General features: G+C 36.8%; 1 protein-coding gene across 3 annotated transcripts; it reads left to right on the plus strand.

Moving 5' to 3' along the window:
* Positions 1-1,498: 1,498 nt before the first annotated feature.
* LOC103137273 (tyrosine-protein kinase ZAP-70-like) lies at positions 1,499-19,910 on the plus strand. 3 transcript variants are annotated; one of them, XM_007550941.2, is made up of 14 exons: positions 1,499-1,622; positions 7,411-7,525; positions 8,527-8,998; positions 11,443-11,603; positions 11,703-11,841; positions 11,938-12,019; positions 12,556-12,578; positions 12,658-12,697; positions 13,713-13,917; positions 14,011-14,217; positions 16,084-16,276; positions 16,406-16,546; positions 16,650-16,762; positions 18,506-18,623. In XM_007550941.2, exons 3-14 carry the CDS (start codon positions 8,594-8,596, stop codon positions 18,621-18,623), a joined length of 1,827 nt encoding a protein of 608 aa, XP_007551003.1. In that variant the 5' UTR covers positions 1,499-1,622; positions 7,411-7,525; positions 8,527-8,593. The 3 variants fall into 3 exon arrangements, with proteins under 3 accessions (XP_007551003.1, XP_007551002.1, XP_016526357.1); XM_007550940.2 differs by having other exon boundaries at positions 7,431-7,525; XM_016670871.1 differs by lacking the exons at positions 1,499-1,622; positions 7,411-7,525 and having other exon boundaries at positions 8,594-8,998; positions 18,506-19,910.
* The last annotated feature ends 1,560 nt before the right edge of the window (positions 19,911-21,470 follow it).

The raw sequence follows: 21,470 nt of genomic DNA on the forward strand, positions 1-21,470 counted from the left end.
TGCCAACCCAAATCTCACAAAATCTTAAGTGTTTTTCATTTAGCTTCTAGTGCAAATATCTTACTAGCAGATACAAACTAACTTATACATTTTCAGCAAGATGTAGCATATTTTAATTTAGGAATTATTTTAAATCAATAATTCCTTAATATTGATTTTTTTTTAAAAAAGCCCTCGTTCTATTGGCAGATTAATTTACTCATAACATGGGAAAAATGTCTTATTATAAGTGAAACAATCTGCCAAGTGAACTAAGATATTTGCCCAATAAACTAGACCAAAGTTATGTGGTAAAACGATGTATTTTTGCAGTGTATTATTTTAGTTACTGTCAAAATGACAGTTTTGACAGATAGAGATTATCCTGCTGTATTTACTGCTCTACAACCCAATTCTTGCATTTTATGTACTGGACTACAACAGAGTGTTAGACATTAAAAAAAATAATACAATTAATAACAAAGTCATAAAATTACAAGAATAAAGTCATAAAATTACAAGAATGAAGTCATAACACTACGAGAGAAAATTAATATTACAACTTTATTTTTTAAATATTAGAATTTTCTTCACATATTACAATTTTTTTCTCATAATATTATGACTGTTCTTGTTATTGTATTACTTTAGTCTCTTAATTTACATTTTTTTAACTTAGTGTATGGACCTACATGTCTTGTTGGACTCCATCACCTGTCTGTATATGTTTTTTTAAGCTGCTGATATTTTGTTTTCAGCTATAGAGAATAAATAGGTGTTTTTCCATTCTCTAGTGAGAATCTTTGTTTCTCAATTGTCACGTTTGACAACCAACAGCGAAGAGGACGTGACAGCAAACTTCTTCTGTGATTATCAGTAAAATCTGTGATTTTTTTTATGCTAGCAGTTGTACTGGCAAGCACATGCTATAGTATATCAAAGAAAAGAAAAACGTTTTAACTACAGCTCTGCCTTTTTAATAAGTGTTTAATTCCAAATCCATTGTTTGAAAAGGAACGCACAAAGAATCAAAAGTTACATTATGATGTGAAAAACACAGCCAGTTCAAGTGTCAAATTGGTAAAATGGTCATTTTACCAACTATTTTAGAAATTCACTCAAACATTTTATAACAACTCCCTTTAAGGACAGAAGTTTAGATGTTTTTGTTGTTGTTGTTTATTCATTTTCAGTATTTCCTTCACATAATTGTAATAATTGCTTTCTTCTCTAATTTTCAGCATGAAAGCAAAATAAAGGGTAAATCCACCTAAACGGAACACCTCCTGCTATACAAACCCGCCCAGAGGTGGGCAATGTATTCACAAAAAAACCAAAAAAAAAACAACAAAGCAATCTCCCCTAATACCGAGTGATTATTGGTGAGCTGCAGAAGTGGGGAGCTGCACAGCTCAGATCGAGCGTCACAGGTGGAAGTCAATCTAATGGCTGATCTTTGTGCATGAGTTTGCCGTTGTGTGCATGTGTGACTGGTGGTTGCTTTGCCTCTGTGTGTGTGTGTGTGTGTGTGTGTGTCGTTTCTCTATAACCTCCCTTTTTCTCGACACCATGCGCTTCTCTCAGATCAGCAGATGCATCTTTGTCTCAGAAGCAACAACATCACAGCTGTGAAGCAGTGAAATGTAAGTAGGTTTTGTTAGATCTGATTGTTTAAAAGAAATGTGTTTTTTTTATATTAAATAGTATCACACAAACAAAAACAACACTTGAAATTTATTTTATTAAGGCGTGCACAAAGTGGTGCTTAAAAATGTCAAAAACAAATTAAATGTTGTAGTTTCTTACAATCTGAATTACATGTTTTCATCTATATTATACTATTTTGTTAATTCTGCAATAAGAGAAATTTCTCTCAATTATGCGTGAGGTATACAAAGAAAAAAAAGGTGTTCACCACATAATTTTGCCAAAGTATTGTTGCTTTGGCTCAGACAAGCTGTAATTTCATGCACAGATTATAAATAGCTGCTTTCATTGTGCCTCAGAATGGAAAACCAAAGGCTGGTAAATTTAAACACACTCCAGATTCCCATGTTTGTCTTTTATTGGTTGTAACATTTTCTAAACTTACTGGATGTATTTTAGATCGGAAGCTTGATTTTTTTTTTCTTGTTTGTATTATTAAAATTATTTAACACTACTCCATATCATGAAGATATTTGACTCATTATCCTCCAAATTATAAAATCTTAATCGACATAACTGAACAGCCGAACAGCTGAACTGAAGTGGTCAGCAGGATTTATTGAGGGAAAAAAAATCCTTAAAACTTGCTTTTGTGTGGATTTCAATCTCAAGTGTTTACGTTTCAGCTGAGTCAACAGTTTATTTGAATGGCAATTGTTTCCCCTGATTTAGGATATTATGGTTCAGCTTGGGTCATTTCAGCCTCTGATCTGATAAGCAGATCGGCTTCTGATCCAAAACCACCCACATCAAGACCTTTAATGCCCTTCGCTGAAACAATAGGAAAAAAAATCCAGAAAAAGAGTCAAATGTGGGGATTGTTTGTCGTCGGAGGCCTACGCAGATTCAAAACCTGATATAAGTTTAAAGAAGAATGCTCAAGTTACATAACAGCAACCGGACTTCCTGGTAATGCAGCACAAATAATCATGACCTTAAAAACTGAAGACAGCGTCCACGTCTTCATCGCAGTTATGTAATTAAATAAAAACAAATCCTACGTTCGCGTTCTGATGGTATTCTCATCAAAGGAGTGAGTTTAAGAGAAAACATAAAGGAGTAAAACCGGTTTCCTATTACGGTGACCTTGAATTGTGATTATCTGTTTCTCTCCAGCCAGCAGAAATATAAAAAATAACTTATATCTCAGCATCTGCACATCTCAGCACATTTCCCATCGCATCATATTTACAGTGATTCATTTAATCATAAAAGTATAAAAGTTATGGATATAAAGCAGTTAAATGTTCTCAAAATATAATTTAGCAACATTAGAATCACAACTTCTACCATCCAAACATTTAAACCTACAGAACATTTAAGCTAGCAAACATTTGTACGTTAGCATCAAGCTCAAAGCAATAATGTAGATATTGTTTATAATTTTCAAAATCTGCATTTGCTTGTTGTTTTGTAAAATATCTTTTTCCTTTCCAGAGTTACCTAGTTATCTGCATAGATTAAATAGTTTTATGTTCTCAACATATAATTTAGCAACGTTAGCATCACAGTTCCTATCATTCAAACATTTGAACCTACAGCACATTTAAGCTAGCAAACGTCTATGTCAGCATCAAGCTCAATGGAATAATGTAGATACTGTTTAACAACTTTCAAAATCTGTATTTGATTGTAATTGTGTCAATTTCCCTTTTTCCTAAAGTTACATGTACATATTAAACGGCTAAATGTTCTCAAAATAAAATTTAGCAACATTAGCATCACAACTTCTAAAATCCAAACATTTGAACCTACAGAATATTAAAGCCAGCAAGCATCTATGTTAGCATCAGTCTCAAAGCAATAATGATCATCCACCCATCTTCTTCCGCTTAATGTTCATATTATTTTTTTAAAATATGCTTTCATTGTGTGAAATCTGCTTTTTCCCTGAGTTACCCAGTTATGTATATTAAACAGCTAAATGATCTGAAAATATAATTTAGCAACATTAGCATTACAACTTCTATCATCCACTTAACCTACAGAACATTTATGATGGCAAATATCTGTGTTTGCTTTAAGCTCAAAGCATTAATGTATTGTTAATAATTTTCAAAATCTATATTTGTTTGTAGTTGTGTAGAATTGCGCTTTTCTCACCTTGTCTATTTTTACATGTGGCTTTTTGCTTGTTTGTTCCTTCTTATTATTGCTAGCAACATTTTTTTTATCATCTCTCAAGCCAATCTTAGTTTATCTCTGCATCTCTCTTGAATTTCACGTTGTTTGAAAATTCTGCATCATTAGGAGGGATTAAATAAAACATTTACCCCTTCCAGATCATTGCCTTGAGAGTTTTATAAAACCTGTCCAACCTGAGATTAGAGTTGTTACCCTGAAATGCTCATTTACGGTAAAATAATCATCTTTCGCTGACGGTCTTTGCCCCATTTAAGGAGGCTTGCTCTAATATTTCAAAAACAAGCAGATATCGTGCTTTTCTTCTCTATTTCCATACTCCTGTGCTTTTTGAAGACTTATTTAGAGTATTCCTTCCACCGTTCACTTAGTCACAATCAGTTTACTTTCCAACACCTCCTTTGTGAAAATATCTGATGCATATTAGAGGGACGTGCAAACATTTTCCACCTTAAAACGTCTTTTCCCTCCAGACAAGGTGACAGATACCACGCAAGTTTTGGGGTTCAAAGCTGTCACAGGAACTGTGTCATGTGTCGCCTCGCTTGCTTCACTTGTTGTTCTTGTGGTTTATGGTGCTGTCTCCAGCTTTTAAAAATGATTTCTGAGCTGACACTTAGCTGCTGCTTTTATTGTGCGTGTTGGTTTATCGTACACCACTTTACAAACACATAGCGTAATTATGAAAATACGGCGGCAACATTCAAAACGCTGGTTGAGAATTTTGGTGATTAAGTTTGCTTTCTTTTTCGATTGGCCGTGTTGATGTCACAGAGGTTTCCATTAACTTTTTCCATTTTATTAGAACTTTATGCAACAAACACAAAGTAAAGCAATAATGTGAGGTGAAAAGCCCCAAGTCAAAACTTTGCAGCTTTGGAGTCTTTTTGAATATTAACTTGCACATCCGTAGAACATTCACCCAATTTCAGATTCACTGGCGAGTATCTGTGAATATCTGTGGTTCATTTTAATACTTGAATATCCTTCAGTCTAAACAGTTTCGTTTTTATCGTAGCACTGTTTGTGATTTTAGTTGTTTTGCTGTGCTGGAACCACAGGACTTTAAGGGCGGTGAGGTTCAAGTCAAGACTAAAGTCTTTAAGGAGAAAATCTAATTTGAGTTTGAAATCTTATTTTTGTGACTGAAGTGCAACTCAAGTCACCATTTCTGGTTCAGGGTTCAATGCAACGCTGGTTTTCATCTCCACAAAGGGTTTTGCATGCACACTGTGGTGCAAAAGGGACAGAATCACTGTCTGGCCTATGTATCTATTAACTATTAATAATTATGATTCTTTTTTCTTTTAGTTTAAAAAAAAACAAAGTCTGGAATTAATTCAACTCTACTGGACAGTGAACACTGCACATATACCAGAATAAGCACAAGACAACAACGTTTCTCCAAAGTATGATGATTTATTAATAAAAATAGATTACAGTCAAATAGTCAATAACTCCCATCCCAGAACAACCAGCTATGCTATTGATCTGTTGCAATAAATAATCAAGAAACTAAAGAACGATAACAAAGAGGTTGGAATACTGAAATATACATCAAAACTAATGGACTAATTAAGAATATAAATGGCAGTGAAACAGATTTTATACCATAATGTCGCCACTCAGAATGACATGAGGTTGATGATGAGGAGAAAAGAAAAGAAATGCGGAGGTGAAGATGCCCATACCTGGACAAAATGGCGCCAACTTGCTACAAAAGGCAACAAAATCTTGGACACTTCAGTGAAGCCTGAGAAAACGTTTATATTGACGTTTGCTCAATGTAGCGAACATATATACTTGTATATAAACACATACAGCTCTGGAACAATTAACAGACCACCTAAAATGATCAGTTTCTCTGATTTTACTTTTTACAGGTATATGTTTGAATAAAATAAAGATTGTTCTTTTATTCTATGAACTACTGATAACATGTCTCTGTTATTCCAAGCTAAAATTGAGTATTTATTAGCAGAAAATGAGAAATGGTCAAAATAACGAAAAAGACGTTCGCAGTGCTATCAGAGCTCAAATAATGCAAAGAAATCAAGTTTATATTCATTTAGAAACAACAATACTAATGTTTTAACTCAGGAAGAGCTCAGGAATCAACATCTGAAATGAAATAACCAGGAAGTTTTCAATGGGGTTCACTGCAGTGGCTCTTAATTTTTTCCAGAGCTGTATGTTCATCCATTGATTATTTATATTTATATAAATGGATTGCCTATGTTCCTATTACAAATTATGATTCTTAAAAAGCAATTTTGGATTAAAGCACTGAACTCAGGACCAGTTTATGTTGCACTTATAACATAAACTGGTCCTGCACCACTTTTGATCTAAAATTACTTTTCTTATTCTTAGTTTTTAACTGAATGTTGTTCAGAGTGAAGAAAAAAAACAGATAAGTGAAGCTTAAGTTACTTACACAAGGATTTGATATGAAATACAAACCATTAGAGGCTTGCAGCACTTGCTCTGTCAGGGTTTAGGTGAAGGTTACTGTCACATGTGGTAGCTTGGCCAAGTTTAATCCTTTTCAAACCCCCAAAGCTCTGAAAGAAGCAGCTGATTTGTGTATTTTTTTCCTTTGGGTTGTTTTCTGGTGCAGCATCCATCAGCACTCGGCATTTGTGTCCACGCTGCAGCATCTGGCTGTCTTTGTTGTGGCGAGTTGGGAGGTCAAGCCACAGTGGAGTCTCTCTTCATGTGGCAGCTGTGCCGTTAGGTTTGGTTGTCCACTGTGGATGTGGGTACTAACTCAGATGTAAAGCTAGGAAACTGTGGTCAAACACCTTGTTTTTTTTTTTAGCATTTTCTTATCTTTTAAAAATTTTATCTGCATGTGAAAACAAGGCAGCTTCCTTGTTCGAGTGCTAAAAGCATTTTCTTTTAAACTGAAAATGGAAAATGGTGATGTGGATGGCATTGAGGCAAAGATACGAGTGAGCAAAACTTTCCAAAACAAAACTTTAAAAAGAACAAAAAAAAAGCCCAACTGGTTTTGATGCTTTTAAAGATACAAAACCTCGAACAAAGAGCTGTTTGGTTCTGTTTGGGTTTAATGGTTTGAGTCGATTAACAATAAATCTCAATTTCGATTTTTATCTTCGTTTGCCTTTCTCAAGACTTCCTCTGTGTGTTTTTAAACTGCTGCATTGTGATCGTTTCTGGCTGAAACCTGCAGGTTCGTTCTTCTATCACGGAAATTTTCCAGACTGCATGATTTTAATCTTTTCTGTGTCGTCATGTTAGACGGCACCAAGTTTACCTCAAATTCCCAAGTCAAGACACACAAATACGGTTTAGAAGTATTTAGGTCTAATTTATCCCCAGACATTGAGTTACTTTCTACTGAAGGGGATTTATTTTTTATAAACATTGAACCCTCTGAAGCAGAGGGAATCATCTAGAACCAAAGAGCACCTGTTCAACGGAAGAGCGACATGCTGGAGAAATGAGGCTGTGAGGGCGGACTGCAGTTTCCTGTTGTGGCTTTGTCACCAGTTTGTTAATCTGCAAACTACATGCAATCTTAAAGTGTGGGTGTTTAAAGCTGAATGTCTCATCCAGACGCATAATTCCCCTCCCAGCTCCTCGCCGCTAAGCTGAAACTCCTGAAAGACGCGATTCGACTTAGAGCTGCCACCGTTACCTGGAGCCCAACAACAAACCGGAATAAAAAGAGGTGAGAATGTCATTTTAGATTTACATTTACTTGAGTAGCTTTTTGGAAAAAAAAAGAAATTACTTTGTGGTTTTTAATTTTACTTGAGTAATTTTACTATGAAGTAGTTCTACTCTTACTTGAGTAAAATTTCTGGATTTTCTCCTGAATGAATGAACATGTTTTAAACAAAAATCCACCAGACACAGACACACACCTGCTGGTTTTGTTAAAAGTTTAAGTTTTTTTATTGAAAGAAACTGACTTGGAATTTCTTTTGCCTGATTTCGTTATTTTTTGTTACTTACATGAATTATCGTCATTTTCATCTTTAAAATACCAAAATTTCCACTTGTCTTTACATTTTGGTCCATCTGATGATGTAATTTTTAAATATTAAACAACTGATGATTTGATCAGTTACTCAGTAGTTGAGTAGGCTTTTACCAAGTACTTTTTTAGTCTTACTTGAATAATTTCTTGGACGGCTACATTTTACTTTCACTTTACTCTGCAAGAACACAAAATCTTAAGTATTTTTGGTCTAGTTTCTTGTGCAAATATCTTACTACACCTGAAATGAATAAGAAATAGCAGCTTGTTTTAAGGCATTAGATCATTAATATTGACAAAAAAAAAATACTTGTTCCATTGGCAGATTATTTCATGGGGAAAATATCATTATAAGTTAAATAATCTGCCAATGGAACTTGCATTTTTTCATAAATGTTAAGGAATTATTGGCTTATAACAAGCTGCTATTTCTTGCTGTAAAGTTACTTGTAAGTTAGTTTTGTTATATTTGCACTATAAACTAGACCAAAATGACTTGGTAAAATTATGTTGAAGTAGTGCTACTCTTACTTGAGTACAACTTTTGGGGATTCTGTCCACGTCTGGTTCTTTTTTTCGTTTTGTAAATGAACTTAGACGGATGAGTAGGACTGATAGAGGAAGATAAGAAGTGACACAAAGTGAATTTAAATTCCAAAATTACATTTTCTTTTCTTCTTTCTATCCAGTTTTCTTTGCCAATATTCGTCCAGAACTTCAAGAGCAGGTTCAGATTGACTCCTCCCAGGCCTCAACATGTCGGTCGACCCCGCGGTCGAGCTGCCCTTCTTCTACGGCAGCATCAGTCGCTCGGACGCCGAGCAGCACCTGAAGCTGGCCGGCATGTCGGACGGCCTCTTCCTGCTGAGACAGTGCCTCCGCAGCCTCGGAGGCTACGTCCTGTCTGTGGTCTGGAACCTGGAGTTTCACCACTACACCATAGAGAAACAAATGAACGGGACTTACTGCATCTCCGGAGGGAAACCTCACTGCGGCCCCGGGGAGCTCTGCGAGTTTTACAGCAAGGACCCCGATGGGCTGGTGTGTCTCCTGAAGAAGCCATGTCTGCGTCCTCCAGAGATGCCCGTAAAGATCGGCGTTTTCGACAAAATGAGGGAGAACATGCTGAGGGAGTACGTCAAGCAGACCTGGAACCTGGAGGTGAGGCATGAAATTCATTCATTCTGTTTAAGACGTGCAAATTCCTTGTTTTTAAGGGGTTTTAATTTTACTACACTGCAGTTCTTAGGACTGAGTTTAAGGAAGAGTTGGGTACTAACTAGTTACATTTACTCTACTTTTACTTGAGAAACTTTTCGGGGAAAAAAAATTACTTTTAGGAGTATTTTTATTACCCTGTAGTTTGTACTTCTACTTGAGTAATTTTACTATGAAGTATCTCTACTCTTGACTGAAATTCATGGATTTTCTACCCACTGAATGAAAAACAAAAACGTTTTAACAAAAAATCCAGACACACCTGCAGGTTTTGTTTCACAAGTTTTTTATTGAAAGAAACTGATTTGGAATTTTTTTTATTTTGTCTGATTTTCTTATTTTTATGACTTACATGAATTATTGTCATTTTTGTCCTTAAAATACCAAAATTTCCACTGAAGTTTATATTTTGATCTGCCTGATTTTGTAACTTTTAAATATTAAAAAAATGATCATTTGTACTTGAGTAGACTTCTTACCAAGTATTTTTTTCACTCTTACTTGAGTAATTTCTTGGATGGCTACTTTTTTCCTTTCACTTAACTAAAAATGTGTTGAAGTAGTGCTACTCTTAATAGAGTACAGTTTTTGGGTACTTTACTCACTTCTGGTTTAAGGATGCCTAATTTAATGTGAAGCAAAAATATTTTCATTTACTTTCTAATCCAGTAAATTAAGACAAATCTATTAATACACTGCAAAAACACAAGATCTCACCAACTGATTTTGGTCTCGTTTCTATTGCCAATATCTTAGTACACTAGAAATGAAACAAAACTAACTTATAAGTAGCTTTTCAGCAAGATAAAGAAGCTTGCTTTAACTCAATAATTCCTTAATAGTGACTAAAAAAATACTTGTTCCATTGGCATATTATTTTACTTATTACAAGGCATTTTTTCAATGTTATATGTGAAATAATCTGCCAGTACTAATACTTCTTCATCAATGTTAAACAACCTGTAATAAGATATTTGCAGTAGAGACTAGACCAAAAATGCTTGGTAAGATTTTGTGGTTTTGCAGTGTACAGCACCTTAAAAGATCTACACTGAATTCATCTGCAGCTGATTAAACTCACCAAGAAATTTAGACAATTTGAAACTTTAATTTGAGTACATTTACTTAAAAGAACAAAAATGGAACATGTATGACTTATAACAAGTACATGAGAAAGTGCGAAGTGAAATATTCTGCCAGCTGAGGGTTAGAATTAGAGTAAGACATTTTGGTTTTTAATGAGGGATAAAAACACTGGCAGATCAGGCAAATTAAATCTCCAAGAGAAACACTTTGCAGAAGTGTTACCCTTGATCAGGTTGAGAAAAATCACAATGTTAATGACAATTTCACTTAAATATTATTGCACCAAAACGTTGCACATCAGGGATTTGAGTCACTCCTTCTCACATTATTTGTACACATACAGCTAAAACTGGATGTTCACTAAAAAGACAATCATTTTTTCTCATTGTCAGATAATAAATCAGATTCACCATTTTAGATCAGATGGGGTTATCAAAAATATTCCTATTCCTGGAAATGTTCAAGTGATAGAAGGCCAACTTTGTAACTGTCTTTATGCGACTCTGAAGGTTCAGGTCAGAGTTCATCACTTTACCCGAATTTCAGGCCTGATCGCTGGTTTCTAGCTGAAATAATTGAAGCTGTGCGTCGTTTCTAGATAATTCCTCTTTAGGTCCAAAGATAATAACTTCAGTTTAGTTTCTGGTTAGTGACTCGGAATAATAACAATTTGAAGAGTTATAGTAACTAATCTTATTTGTTGTTATAAATTGAGCTAACGGGAGCATGTAGATATTAAACTGGAGGTGTCCCAGGGTTGAACCTTGTGGAACCCCACATGTGACTTCTGTCCGTTTTGATAAGAAATTACCTACTAACACAAAGAAGTCCCTGTTTTTTTACGCAAGATTCAAACCAGTTAAGTTCTGGACAAGACAGTCCTACCCAGCTTTCCAGTTGCTTCAATAATATAAATAAAATAAAAATATGATAATCAATGATTATCCGTACATGAGTACTTAAAGGCAACCTATTATGCAAAATCCACATTTTGCACATTTTTGTACATAATGACATTCTACGTTATCTAGCAACCCATATGAAGCTCTGCCTATCACCTAGCAACCCAAAATCCAAACTCCAGCACCTTTTGGTCAGCTGGCTGTACAATGGCTGCTGGAAAAGACTAGTGTTTTATTGTTCAGAAATCACTTGCTGCATTCTTGCTGATTGTGCAGGAAGCTCCACGTCTACTTTTCAAAGATGTACAGTTTTACAATTGCACATCTGTTTGCAGCCATTTTCACATGCGGGTGTAAACGTTGAGGACCACTTTTAACATTTCTGCTGCGTTTGTTCAGGGAGAAGCCATGGAGCAGGCCGTCATCAGTCAGGCTCCTCAGCTTGAGAAGCTGATCGCCACCACCGCCCATGAACAGATGCCCTGGTATCACGGAAAAATCACTCGACTCGAAGGGGAGAGGAGGCTTTACTCTGGAGCACAGCCAGACGGCAAGTTTCTGTAAGCCTCACAGCTCTGCCTCTCTGTGTTGCCACTTGATGTTTTGAGCTATCAACATCTGAGATCTTTATGCAATTTTATTTTTTTTGTGTATGTTAGTGTCAGAGACAGAGACGAGGCTAATTCGTTTGCGCTCTCTATGATGTACGGGAAAACGGCTTACCACTATCAGATCCAGCAGGACAAATCAGGGAAGCTGGCTATGCCGGAGGGAACAAAGTTTGACACACTGTGGCAGGTAGAGCCTCCATTTTCTTTTCTTAAATTATTTTTACCTTTATTTCTGCAGCAGCTCAAGACCTTTAAATGACTGTAACTTCCTCTGCCTGTTCAGCTGGTTGAGTATCTCAAGATGAAGCCTGATGGTCTGGTAACTGTCCTCGGGGAGGCCTGCGTCAACGGCAAAACTGTAGAACGTAATAAAACATGTTGTACTTGTTCAGTTATAAATAGCAAAAGTATTCATATCCCTTAGAATTTTCCACATTTTGTCATAGTGCAACCTCCAACTTAAATTTATTTTATTGGGATTTTAACTGAGACAAAAAGAGGATCTGTGTTTTAGGATAAATGGAGAATTATATTTCCATCACACATAGATAGTATTTTAAATAAAGGCATAAGTTTTAAGGTCAGGCTCCTATGACCACAATGTTTTTTTTTTTTGTTTGGTTGTCTCCTGTATGGCTTGTGTCATTCTTTTAACAATAGCTTTCCTCTTCAGTGGTTTAAGTTTATAATGCAAACTTGCACCACACTTTTTAGTTATAAAAAGGTTTGAAAACTATGCACAATTTTCCTTTTAATTCACATTTATGCCATGTTTTTGTGCCAGATTATCCCATAAAATTTCAATAAGATACACTAGAGTTTGTGGTTGTAGTGTGACAAAATGTGAAAAGGTTCAAAAGGCATGGATACTTTTTTATTTGTGTCTCTTTCAATGTTTCAGAGAAACCCAGTGTTCCTTCAGAAGTAAGTATTCACATCCATCTCTGTTAAAATTCAGCACTTTTTTCAACCCATGAGATTTATCTGGATGTTTTCCTTTCAGAGGCGACCTCGACCGAATGCATACACACCACCGCCAGGAGGTCAGTTATTTATTTACATTGTAACACAGCACTTTCATTACCAAACTATGGAGAGCAGTTTCATCAAAATTGAGTGAATCTGCTCAATTATTTTATGAACAAAATAAATTTTGTTATTCATAAATATTCCCATGAAATAAAAACAAAAATATTGCTATTGTCAATCATATTTTAATTTGTTTATTTCAAGATTTATTTAATCTTTCTGCATATCACATTTTATTTATAATTTTGTAACAACTGAAGATAACAGTTACTTGACTGTGTTATTGTTAAAACCCTATTGTCTAGGGGTTCAGAGAAGTGTCCAGAGAAAGAAGTGAAATTTAAAAGTATTTATTACAAAAAGGGTAGTTTCACAAACAAAACACAATACAACCTAACTCACTCAAAAGAAGACTAACAAACTAAAGAGGGTTAAGTGAACCTCCACCAATTAAACAAAAATAACCAAACAAGTTAGCCTAAGCTAAATTTAAAACAACCCAAAAGAAAAACACTAAAGGAATACTAAGGAAGCACCAAACACAAGTTTCTAGATTGCTTTAAAGTCAGTCAAGATCAGAGTTAAAACTGCTAAGCAGAGCAAAAATGGGTCAGCAGAACAAAGTACTTCAAAGCTGCCCAAACCAGTCATCAGCCACAAACAGCAAAGCTGGGAGACACCTGAACAAAGCCTTCCAGTCGCCTTTTATAGAGTGCAGGTGGGCCTCATCAGCGTCTGATTGACTGGGTCATCATCTGCTGGTCCAATGGTGTTGGTGCTTTTCTGCAGCCAATCAGCAGAGGGTGCTAGAACAGCCCCTTCTAGATGTCAGGGGCTGTTAACAGCTATAAAGTGGCAATATAAACCCAGAAAACACATAATACTGACCCTTTAATACCCTTTATTTATTTTTGCTTAAATAGAACATACTCTGTTCCCAGTATACTTTTATGCATGAAAACAATACTACTATTTGGACGTGGAGCTTATTTTTATAAACACACTGAACATGTCTCATTCCTCTATCAGCTGCTGCGCTGGCCTCAAAGAAAGTTACTTCTGTGCCTAAAGAGCGCGACCTTCTGCCCATGGATTGTGATGGATTTAACCCATATCACAACCCGAATGAGATCAAGAAATTCAACATCCAGCGGGACCAGCTGATCATGGACGAGGTGGAGCTCGGCTCTGGAAACTTCGGCTGCGTCAAGAAGGGCGTCCTCAGGAAAGAATCGTGAGATTAACACAATTTTTTTTACAAAACCAGCAACAATATTCCACACAATTTATGACTGCTTAATGACAACATTTAACTCTGTAACCTCAGAGGCCAGGTAGACGTGGCCATCAAGGTGCTGAAGAGTGAAAATGAAAAGCTGGTGAAGGACGAGATGATGAGGGAGGCAGAGATCATGCACCAGCTGGACAACCCGTTCATCGTCCGCATGCTGGGCCTTTGCAATGCCGAGCACCTGATGCTCGTCATGGAGATGGCGGCAGCCGGTCCGCTCAACAAGTTCCTCTCCACCAAAAAGTGAGTATGCAGAGGGGAGAAAATAAATAAATGTTTTTAAAACTATTTGAATGGAAACAAATCAATACATTAACTTCCTGCAGTGTTTATAAAACACAATGGAGAAAGAACATTAATTTAAATGTGACTTCTGTGTCTCTTTGTGTGAAATTAAAACTGATTTTAGATGCATTGCTGCTCTAACACACCTGAATCATATGAATAACTCATAACTCATACCTTTTAATAAAATTAATGGGATGCTGAAGAGGTAATTCAATGATCTGATTGAGCAGAGAGACATATAAAACCTGCAGGAGAGTAAAATCTCGAGGACTGCAGTTGGCAACCAGTCAATTAAAAAATATATTTGTACATCAATACAAACAGAAGTCATATGTCGGGTACCAATAGGTTCAATCCTGGGATCCGTACCATTTGATATCTACATTCTCCCTCAGGTTATAACAATAAATAAGATTAACTGTGCAGATGATTCAAAGCTCTACATTACGATGTCACCAGGTGACTCTGAACCCATCCAATCACTGAACAGATGCTCAGAACAGATAAATGTGTGGATGTGCCAAAACTTTCTCCGGCTAAACAGAAACAAAACTGAAGTTATTATCTTTGGACCTAAAGAGGAGCGAACTAGAATCAATGCACAGCTTCAGTTATTACAACTAAAACCTAACGATCAGGCCCGAAACCTGGGAGTAGTGATGGACTCTGACCTGAACATTCAGCGCCACATAAAGACAGTCACAAAATCAGCCTTCTACCACCTGAAGAACATCTCCAGGATTAGAGGATTTATGTCTCAGCGAGATCTAGAGATACTCATCCTTGCATTTATCTTTAGTCGCATTGATTACTGCAACAGTACCTTCACAGGTCTGCTGATCCAGAACGCTGCTGCTGGCATTCTGACTAGAAATAGAGCACATAACACCAGTTCTAAAGTTCTTCCATTGGCTCCCTATAGCTCAGAGAATAGACTTTACTGTTGTTAGTTTATAAATCACTGAACAGCTTAGCACCACAATACATTAAAGATCTGCTGCTGTTGCATCAACCGTCCAGAACCTCTCAGATCTTCTGGTTCTGGTTCTACTCTGCATCACCAGAACCAGAACCAAACTAGCTAGAAGAAGTAGCATTCAGCTTCTATGAACCACAAATCTGGAATAAACTTCCAGAAAACTGCAAAACAGCTGAAACACTAACTTCCTTTAAATCTAGACTTAAAACCCACCTGTTTAGGATTTCTTTCCTTTAGCTATAAGTGAAACATCGATCAATATGTTTGATGCATATTTGCTTGATGATGGGATTTACGAATTCCATCATGTACTGTTTATTATTTGTTTCAGAATTGGTGACTATAATGTTTTTATGATGTAAAACACTTTGAATTACCTTGTTTTTTAATGTACTATATAAATAAATTTGTCTTATGTCAGGGTAAGTACTCAAAAGAGCATTTGTAGGAGGCTAATTTCAGATACAAGACAAGATTCTTTTCAAATTAACCAAAGATTAAGTAAAAAACAATTTACACATTAAGTAAGCAGAGGATCTGAGAAGTAAAAATACTGGAGAATGAGCAAATATACTGGGAAGATCAGCAGAAGTTAGTGGATTAGAAATATGAAACAAAAGATGAACAAAGAGCTGGAACACATGAAGGAACCTGAGGACATCTAGTGCAGACAGCAGGAACAACAAGTCCAAGCCATCAAACTGAGCAATATTTAAAAAAATACTTCAATATAACAAAACCAAACCAAGATAAACAGAAAATAAAAGCATCAAATCACAATTCCTCCATTCAAGACAGACTATCATTATTGCTCAGACTCTCCTTGTTCGTATCCGTCTCAGGGAAACTGTGTCTGTGGAGGACATCGTCAACCTGATGCACCAGGTATCGATGGGGATGAAGTATTTGGAGGACAAGAACTTTGTGCACAGAGATCTGGCAGCTCGCAACGTCCTGCTGGTCAACCAGCAGTTCGCCAAAATCAGTGACTTTGGGCTTTCCAAGGCACTGGGAGCAGATGACAACTACTACAAAGTACGCAGCCACATTTCTTTAAGGATGAGAGACAATAATCACGACCTACTATTCATTACTAAATGGAATAAGAAGTCTTTAAAAGTAAAATTGTTGTGTTTGCTTACCATCAATTAATGATGTTTCCAGGCTCGTACAGCAGGTAAATGGCCACTGAAGTGGTACGCTCCAGAATGTATAAACTTCCACAAATTCTCCAGTAAAAGTGACGTTTGGAGCTTTGGCGTCACCATGTGGGAGGCCTTCTCCTACGGAGGAAAACCCTACAAGGTAACAGCAATCTGCAAGAGTGAATTTATGAAAGATTCTCACCAGGATCTGAAGAACTCTTAAGCGTCATGCTACAACTCCTACCTCTCTGACTTTTCTCCAGAAAATGAAAGGTCAGGAGGTCACGGCCTTCATTAACAACGGGGGCCGTATGGAGCGTCCGCCAGCGTGTCCAGAGAGGATGTACACACTGATGAGAGAGTGCTGGACACATTCGTAAGAAACCAAATCTCATTCACCTCGCAGTTGACATACAGAGCCTCGCAATGTATTTACACCCATTAAATGTTTAGTGCAGGGGTGTCCAAAGAACCCGTGATCACATTTCAAGAATATCCTAAAATTGGTTTGCTGCTTCAGCAAGTTGATGCAGATCTACATTTTAAAATCTTCAAATGGAAAATGTAATGTGTAATACAAAGTATTCATCCAGGGTTTTGCTTTTTATTTAATTTATTAGTAATATTGATCAAAAACATCCAGTGGTTTTTAATAAAAGGCAGACTTGGGAAGGCCCATTTAGCAAACTTGGGGAAAAAAGAGTGAGCCATAAACTTTTCTTGTTGTTAAAAAGAGACAAAACAATCCAGAAAAAGATGAAAAGTTTAGTATATGATTTGCTGTTTTTTGTCTTAATCTGGCAAACCTGCAAGACCCATTTTTATTTTAAATCTACAAAGAACTGATTGGGGGCTGCACAGTGGCGCAGTTGGTAGAGCTGTCGCCTTGCAGCAAGAAGGTTCTGGGTTCGATTCCCGGCCCCGGTCTTTCTGCATGGAGTTTGCATGTTCTCCCTGTGCATGCGTGGGTTTTCTCCGGGTTCTCCGGTTTCCTCCCACAGTCCAAAAACATGACTGTCAGGTTAATTGGCCTTTCCAAATTGCCCCTAGGTGTGAGTGTGTGTGTGCATGGTTGTTTGTCCTGTGTGTCTCTGTGTTGCCCTGCAACAGACTGGCAACCTGTCCAGGGTGTACCCTGCCCGGAACATGAGCTGGAGATAGGCACCAGCACCCCTCCCGACCCCACCGAGGGACAAGGGTGAAGGAAAATGGATGGAAAGAACTGATTGCTTATTTAATTAAAATGTTGTGTATTTAGTTTATTGATCAAGTAAAAATATAAAAGTTTTTGCAATTATAATTAAAGCACTAAAAATAGTTGCAACTTGACATTTTTTACTTCCATGCCAAAAAGTTTGGGCATCAGTGGTTTAGTGCATTTTATCTGAATTTTATGAGACAGACCAAAAGTTGTGAAAAGGAGGGGAAAATATTTAACGGATTTTTACAAATAAAATCATATGGAGTGGATTAGTTTTCAGTCCCTTTCATTTTGGCATAAACTAAACTCAGTGCAACCAATTACCTCAGTAATTCATGCTGCATTCCAGTTGTACTTGGAACTGGGAAATTCTGACTTTCCAGTTGGAAAAAAATCAACTGGAGCGCCCTCAGGTTAGAGTTGATGGGAAAGTAGGAGATAAATACATCCTAGAAAACTTGTTTCAGCCTATAGAAGATTTGAGACTGGAGTGGCAGGGATGCATGTGTCACGTAAACCTCAAGAAAATACACTAAACAGCAACTTTATATTATGATCAGTTATAGAAAAGTGCAATGGGTCTGAATATGTTTACATCTAAATCTAAAAATCTACAAAATAAAGAAACAAATGAGGACTTTATTCCATCCTTAGATAAGTAGAAACAAGAAAAAGTCCAAATAAAAAGAAAGTGTAGACAACATTTATAGTTTGCATCATTTTTATTTGATTGCTGCGAAGTTCCAAAGATTGAGTCAGGTTTGTTTTCAAACATGCAGCAAGTAATAGTCTGAGTTGACATAAATGCTGCTGTATGAGCCTTGTATTATCAGATTGATAATAACTAAGGTTTTATTTATCACTTTTAGCATTCTAAACCAAGATCTCTCACATTCTTCCCTCTCTCTCTCTTTCCAGCCACGAGGATCGCCCCGACTTCAAGAAGGTCGAGGAGTCCATGAGGACTTATCATTACTCCATATCCAGCAAGGCCAAGCCTGATGGAGCCGAAGCTGCTGCCATGCCTAGCAAGTAGACAGGAAGACAGGCGCATTCTGTCCCACTGCTGCACAAAGCGTCCTTTCAACCAAGCGTTAAACTACCAAAACAAAGGGCATTTCATGAGCGGCGCATAATGATGAGCTTTGAATGCCGAGCAGATACAGCTAAACGGGCCTCATTGACAAAATGTGCATTTGTAAATTGTTCCTGGGTGTTTCAGCTGTGTCAGGAGGGTTACTGTAGGTTTGTGTGTCTGTCATGATCTGAATGTTAAGTGTCTTTGCATTGATGACAGAACTAATTCTGTGTTCTGGTATTTCTAGACTGTAATGGGACTCTATGGCACATGAAGTTTTTTTTTCTGTACTTCCACCTTAAAGCAGTTTGTCTGTCTTTATACCAAATAAAGCAAAACTAACAAAAAATAGATAATTTGAGTCCAAATTTTATGTTAAGTGATTCATATATATGGAATGGGCACCATAGAAAATACAAAAATATGTTTGTAGAGTTTATGGAAATTTAAATGTGTAACAATTTTTGTCATCCATTTTTTATTCTAAAGCCATCTTGGCTGTGTGGAATGAATGTGCAATGTATTAACTTTTTTTTAAACAACAACTTTGTCATCCTATTACAACTTAAAGAAACAAAGAGACATCTGTTTATTTCTTAGGGATAAGATTTACTCAGCATCAATTATTGTCTTTATCCTTCAACCAATAGAAAAGGGTTTTTAATACTGTGAGGGTGAAAGTTGGAACAAAAGACCTGGGACGATTAGCTAATGGATTGCAGGTGTGAGGGGTTGCAGCCTGAAGAGACCTAAATCACATTTCCTCCCCCACCCTTTTTGCCTTAATGCCACCTGTATCTGATTTCTTCATGACAATTTGAAAATTACAGATCGGATTTCTTTTAAGACCCAGGCCACTTAGATATGTGGTCCTAAATCCGATATGTAGCTGATCTTTTCAAATGTGACCTGAAGCTGTACCTGAACGTCATCGATACTCGACAAACGTCACTGTTCTGCGTCCTGTTACGCGCAACCGGGAAGAAAAACAACAGCCATGGCGGACGATCAAGAGGATTAAGTTTTTAATGAACTGGCTCCGGTTGGACAACAACTTTAAAATCGTAAATTATTCTCAATACCATCCACGTTTACTCCCACAAACACTGAGCACTTCTTTTTTTATGGTTCAAGTGTGACGTTATTGCGCCCTCTACAGCGCATGCGGGACATTTTTAGGTCGTTTGCGTTTCACACGGGAGATTACATACAAGTCGCATATATTTGGAATTGTGAAGGACCACGCAAAAAAATATATAAATCAGATTTCACAAGAAAAATCGGAATTTAGCATTAAAGCCTGCAGTGTGAAGCTCAGAGTAACCTTTGACAAAACACAAGGAATAGATTAACAAACTAGAATCACTGAGAAAGGACTGAACTAAACAAGGCTGGCGTAATCAAAACAAGAAAATGAGGAAAACACAATAATAATGGAACTAGAATGAAATGACCAAGACAACCCAAGATCCTAACGTTTTTTTATCTCTGGAAAACAAGCCAATATTTCAATGTTGAGTCTCAGTGGAAGGGCACTGCTCCGTTACCTAGCAACCCCAGGAAGTCCAGCCCATCACCTAGCAACGCAAGCGGAGCTTCAGCCCTTTTGGTCCGCTGGGTTCACCGTTGTATGCGCAGTACAGTAGCTCCTGGGAACTACAAGTGTTTTGTTGCGGGCTTTGTTGATCCCAACTATCGCATTTTAAAGTAAATTAAACTTGGACTGCTTTAAAATATTTCTGAATTCTGAAATGACCAAATTAAGATTATTGAAACTAAACTTTGAGATGGATTCCAACAAAACCATTTGAGGTATGGCACTTTAAGATCCTGAAGCATTCGGTTTTTCAAGATTTAAGGACTCTATTACAGTGGCATAAATGGTTGTTATTGTTAAAACTTTGGCCCACCAAGGGGATTTTGAGGGGATTTTGTGAAAAGCAGTTCTTCTAAGGGAGGAATCAGGTCTGGTTTGCTTGCCTGCACAGCAACCATCTCATTATCTTCATAGTTCATAAGTGGGGGTTGAATGGAACGGGAAGTAAATAGGTAGAGTGGGGAACTATCTGCAATTATGTGAATACTGTACCAGCCTGCCGAGGAGAAAAGAGATGTGAGCCGCAAGGTAAAACTCTGACTTTCTCAGTTAAATTACAGGGAGAACCTGTAAAGTCCATACAGAAAAACTCCAGACTGGGATTTAAATCCAGGGCCTTCTTCCTGCAGGGAAACAGTGCTTTGAATTAATGTTTTACTTTTCATTAAGACATAAAACTCTCCTACATTAGTTCATGTGTTTATTTTTTGTGCATCTGCTCTGTCTTCTCAAACTTCCAGCTGGTCGCTCGAGCTGAGATCTGCTGGAGGTTTCTTCCTATTAAAGAGAAGTTTTTCCTCTCTACTGTCCCCACAACATTCATTTACAGTATGAAGGATCCTTATAAAGTCAACAACGCAATACAGACGATTATTTACTGTCACTATGCACCCATGAATACTGCAAGTTAATGAATCTGATTTCATTAGATAGAAAATGTTTTGAACTAATTTGAATAGTAAACTGAACTTAATGCACTGTTTAGTAACCAGGATCAATAGGAACGTGGGTAGGATTGAATGGAAATTATGTATTTTGTGAATGAATTATTAATTATTGATTAACTGAATTTAACTGAAACTGAAAGTTGACAGGAAAGTGGGAGGAAAGTTCAATAGTTTCTTTTCTTGAGAAACTATTATTTATGAAGTGGGAACGCTTCATTTACCCAAAAAATTAGTTATAAAGGACGTCAGGACTTCAGTTCT

This window comes from Poecilia formosa, unplaced genomic scaffold (assembly GCF_000485575.1).
Source record: "Poecilia formosa unplaced genomic scaffold, Poecilia_formosa-5.1.2 Scaffold38, whole genome shotgun sequence".
Taxonomy (NCBI): domain Eukaryota; kingdom Metazoa; phylum Chordata; class Actinopteri; order Cyprinodontiformes; family Poeciliidae; genus Poecilia; species Poecilia formosa.

Coding starts and splice junctions, on each gene's coding strand:
- LOC103137273 (XM_007550941.2), top strand. CDS start 8,594: ATGTCGGTCGACCCCGCGGTCGAGCTGCCCTTCTTCTACGGCAGCATC. Junction 14,218..16,083: donor AAGTTCCTCTCCACCAAAAA/GTGAGTATGCAG, acceptor TATCCGTCTCAG/GGAAACTGTGTCTGTGGAGG. Junction 16,277..16,405: donor CAGATGACAACTACTACAAA/GTACGCAGCCAC, acceptor TGATGTTTCCAG/GCTCGTACAGCAGGTAAATG.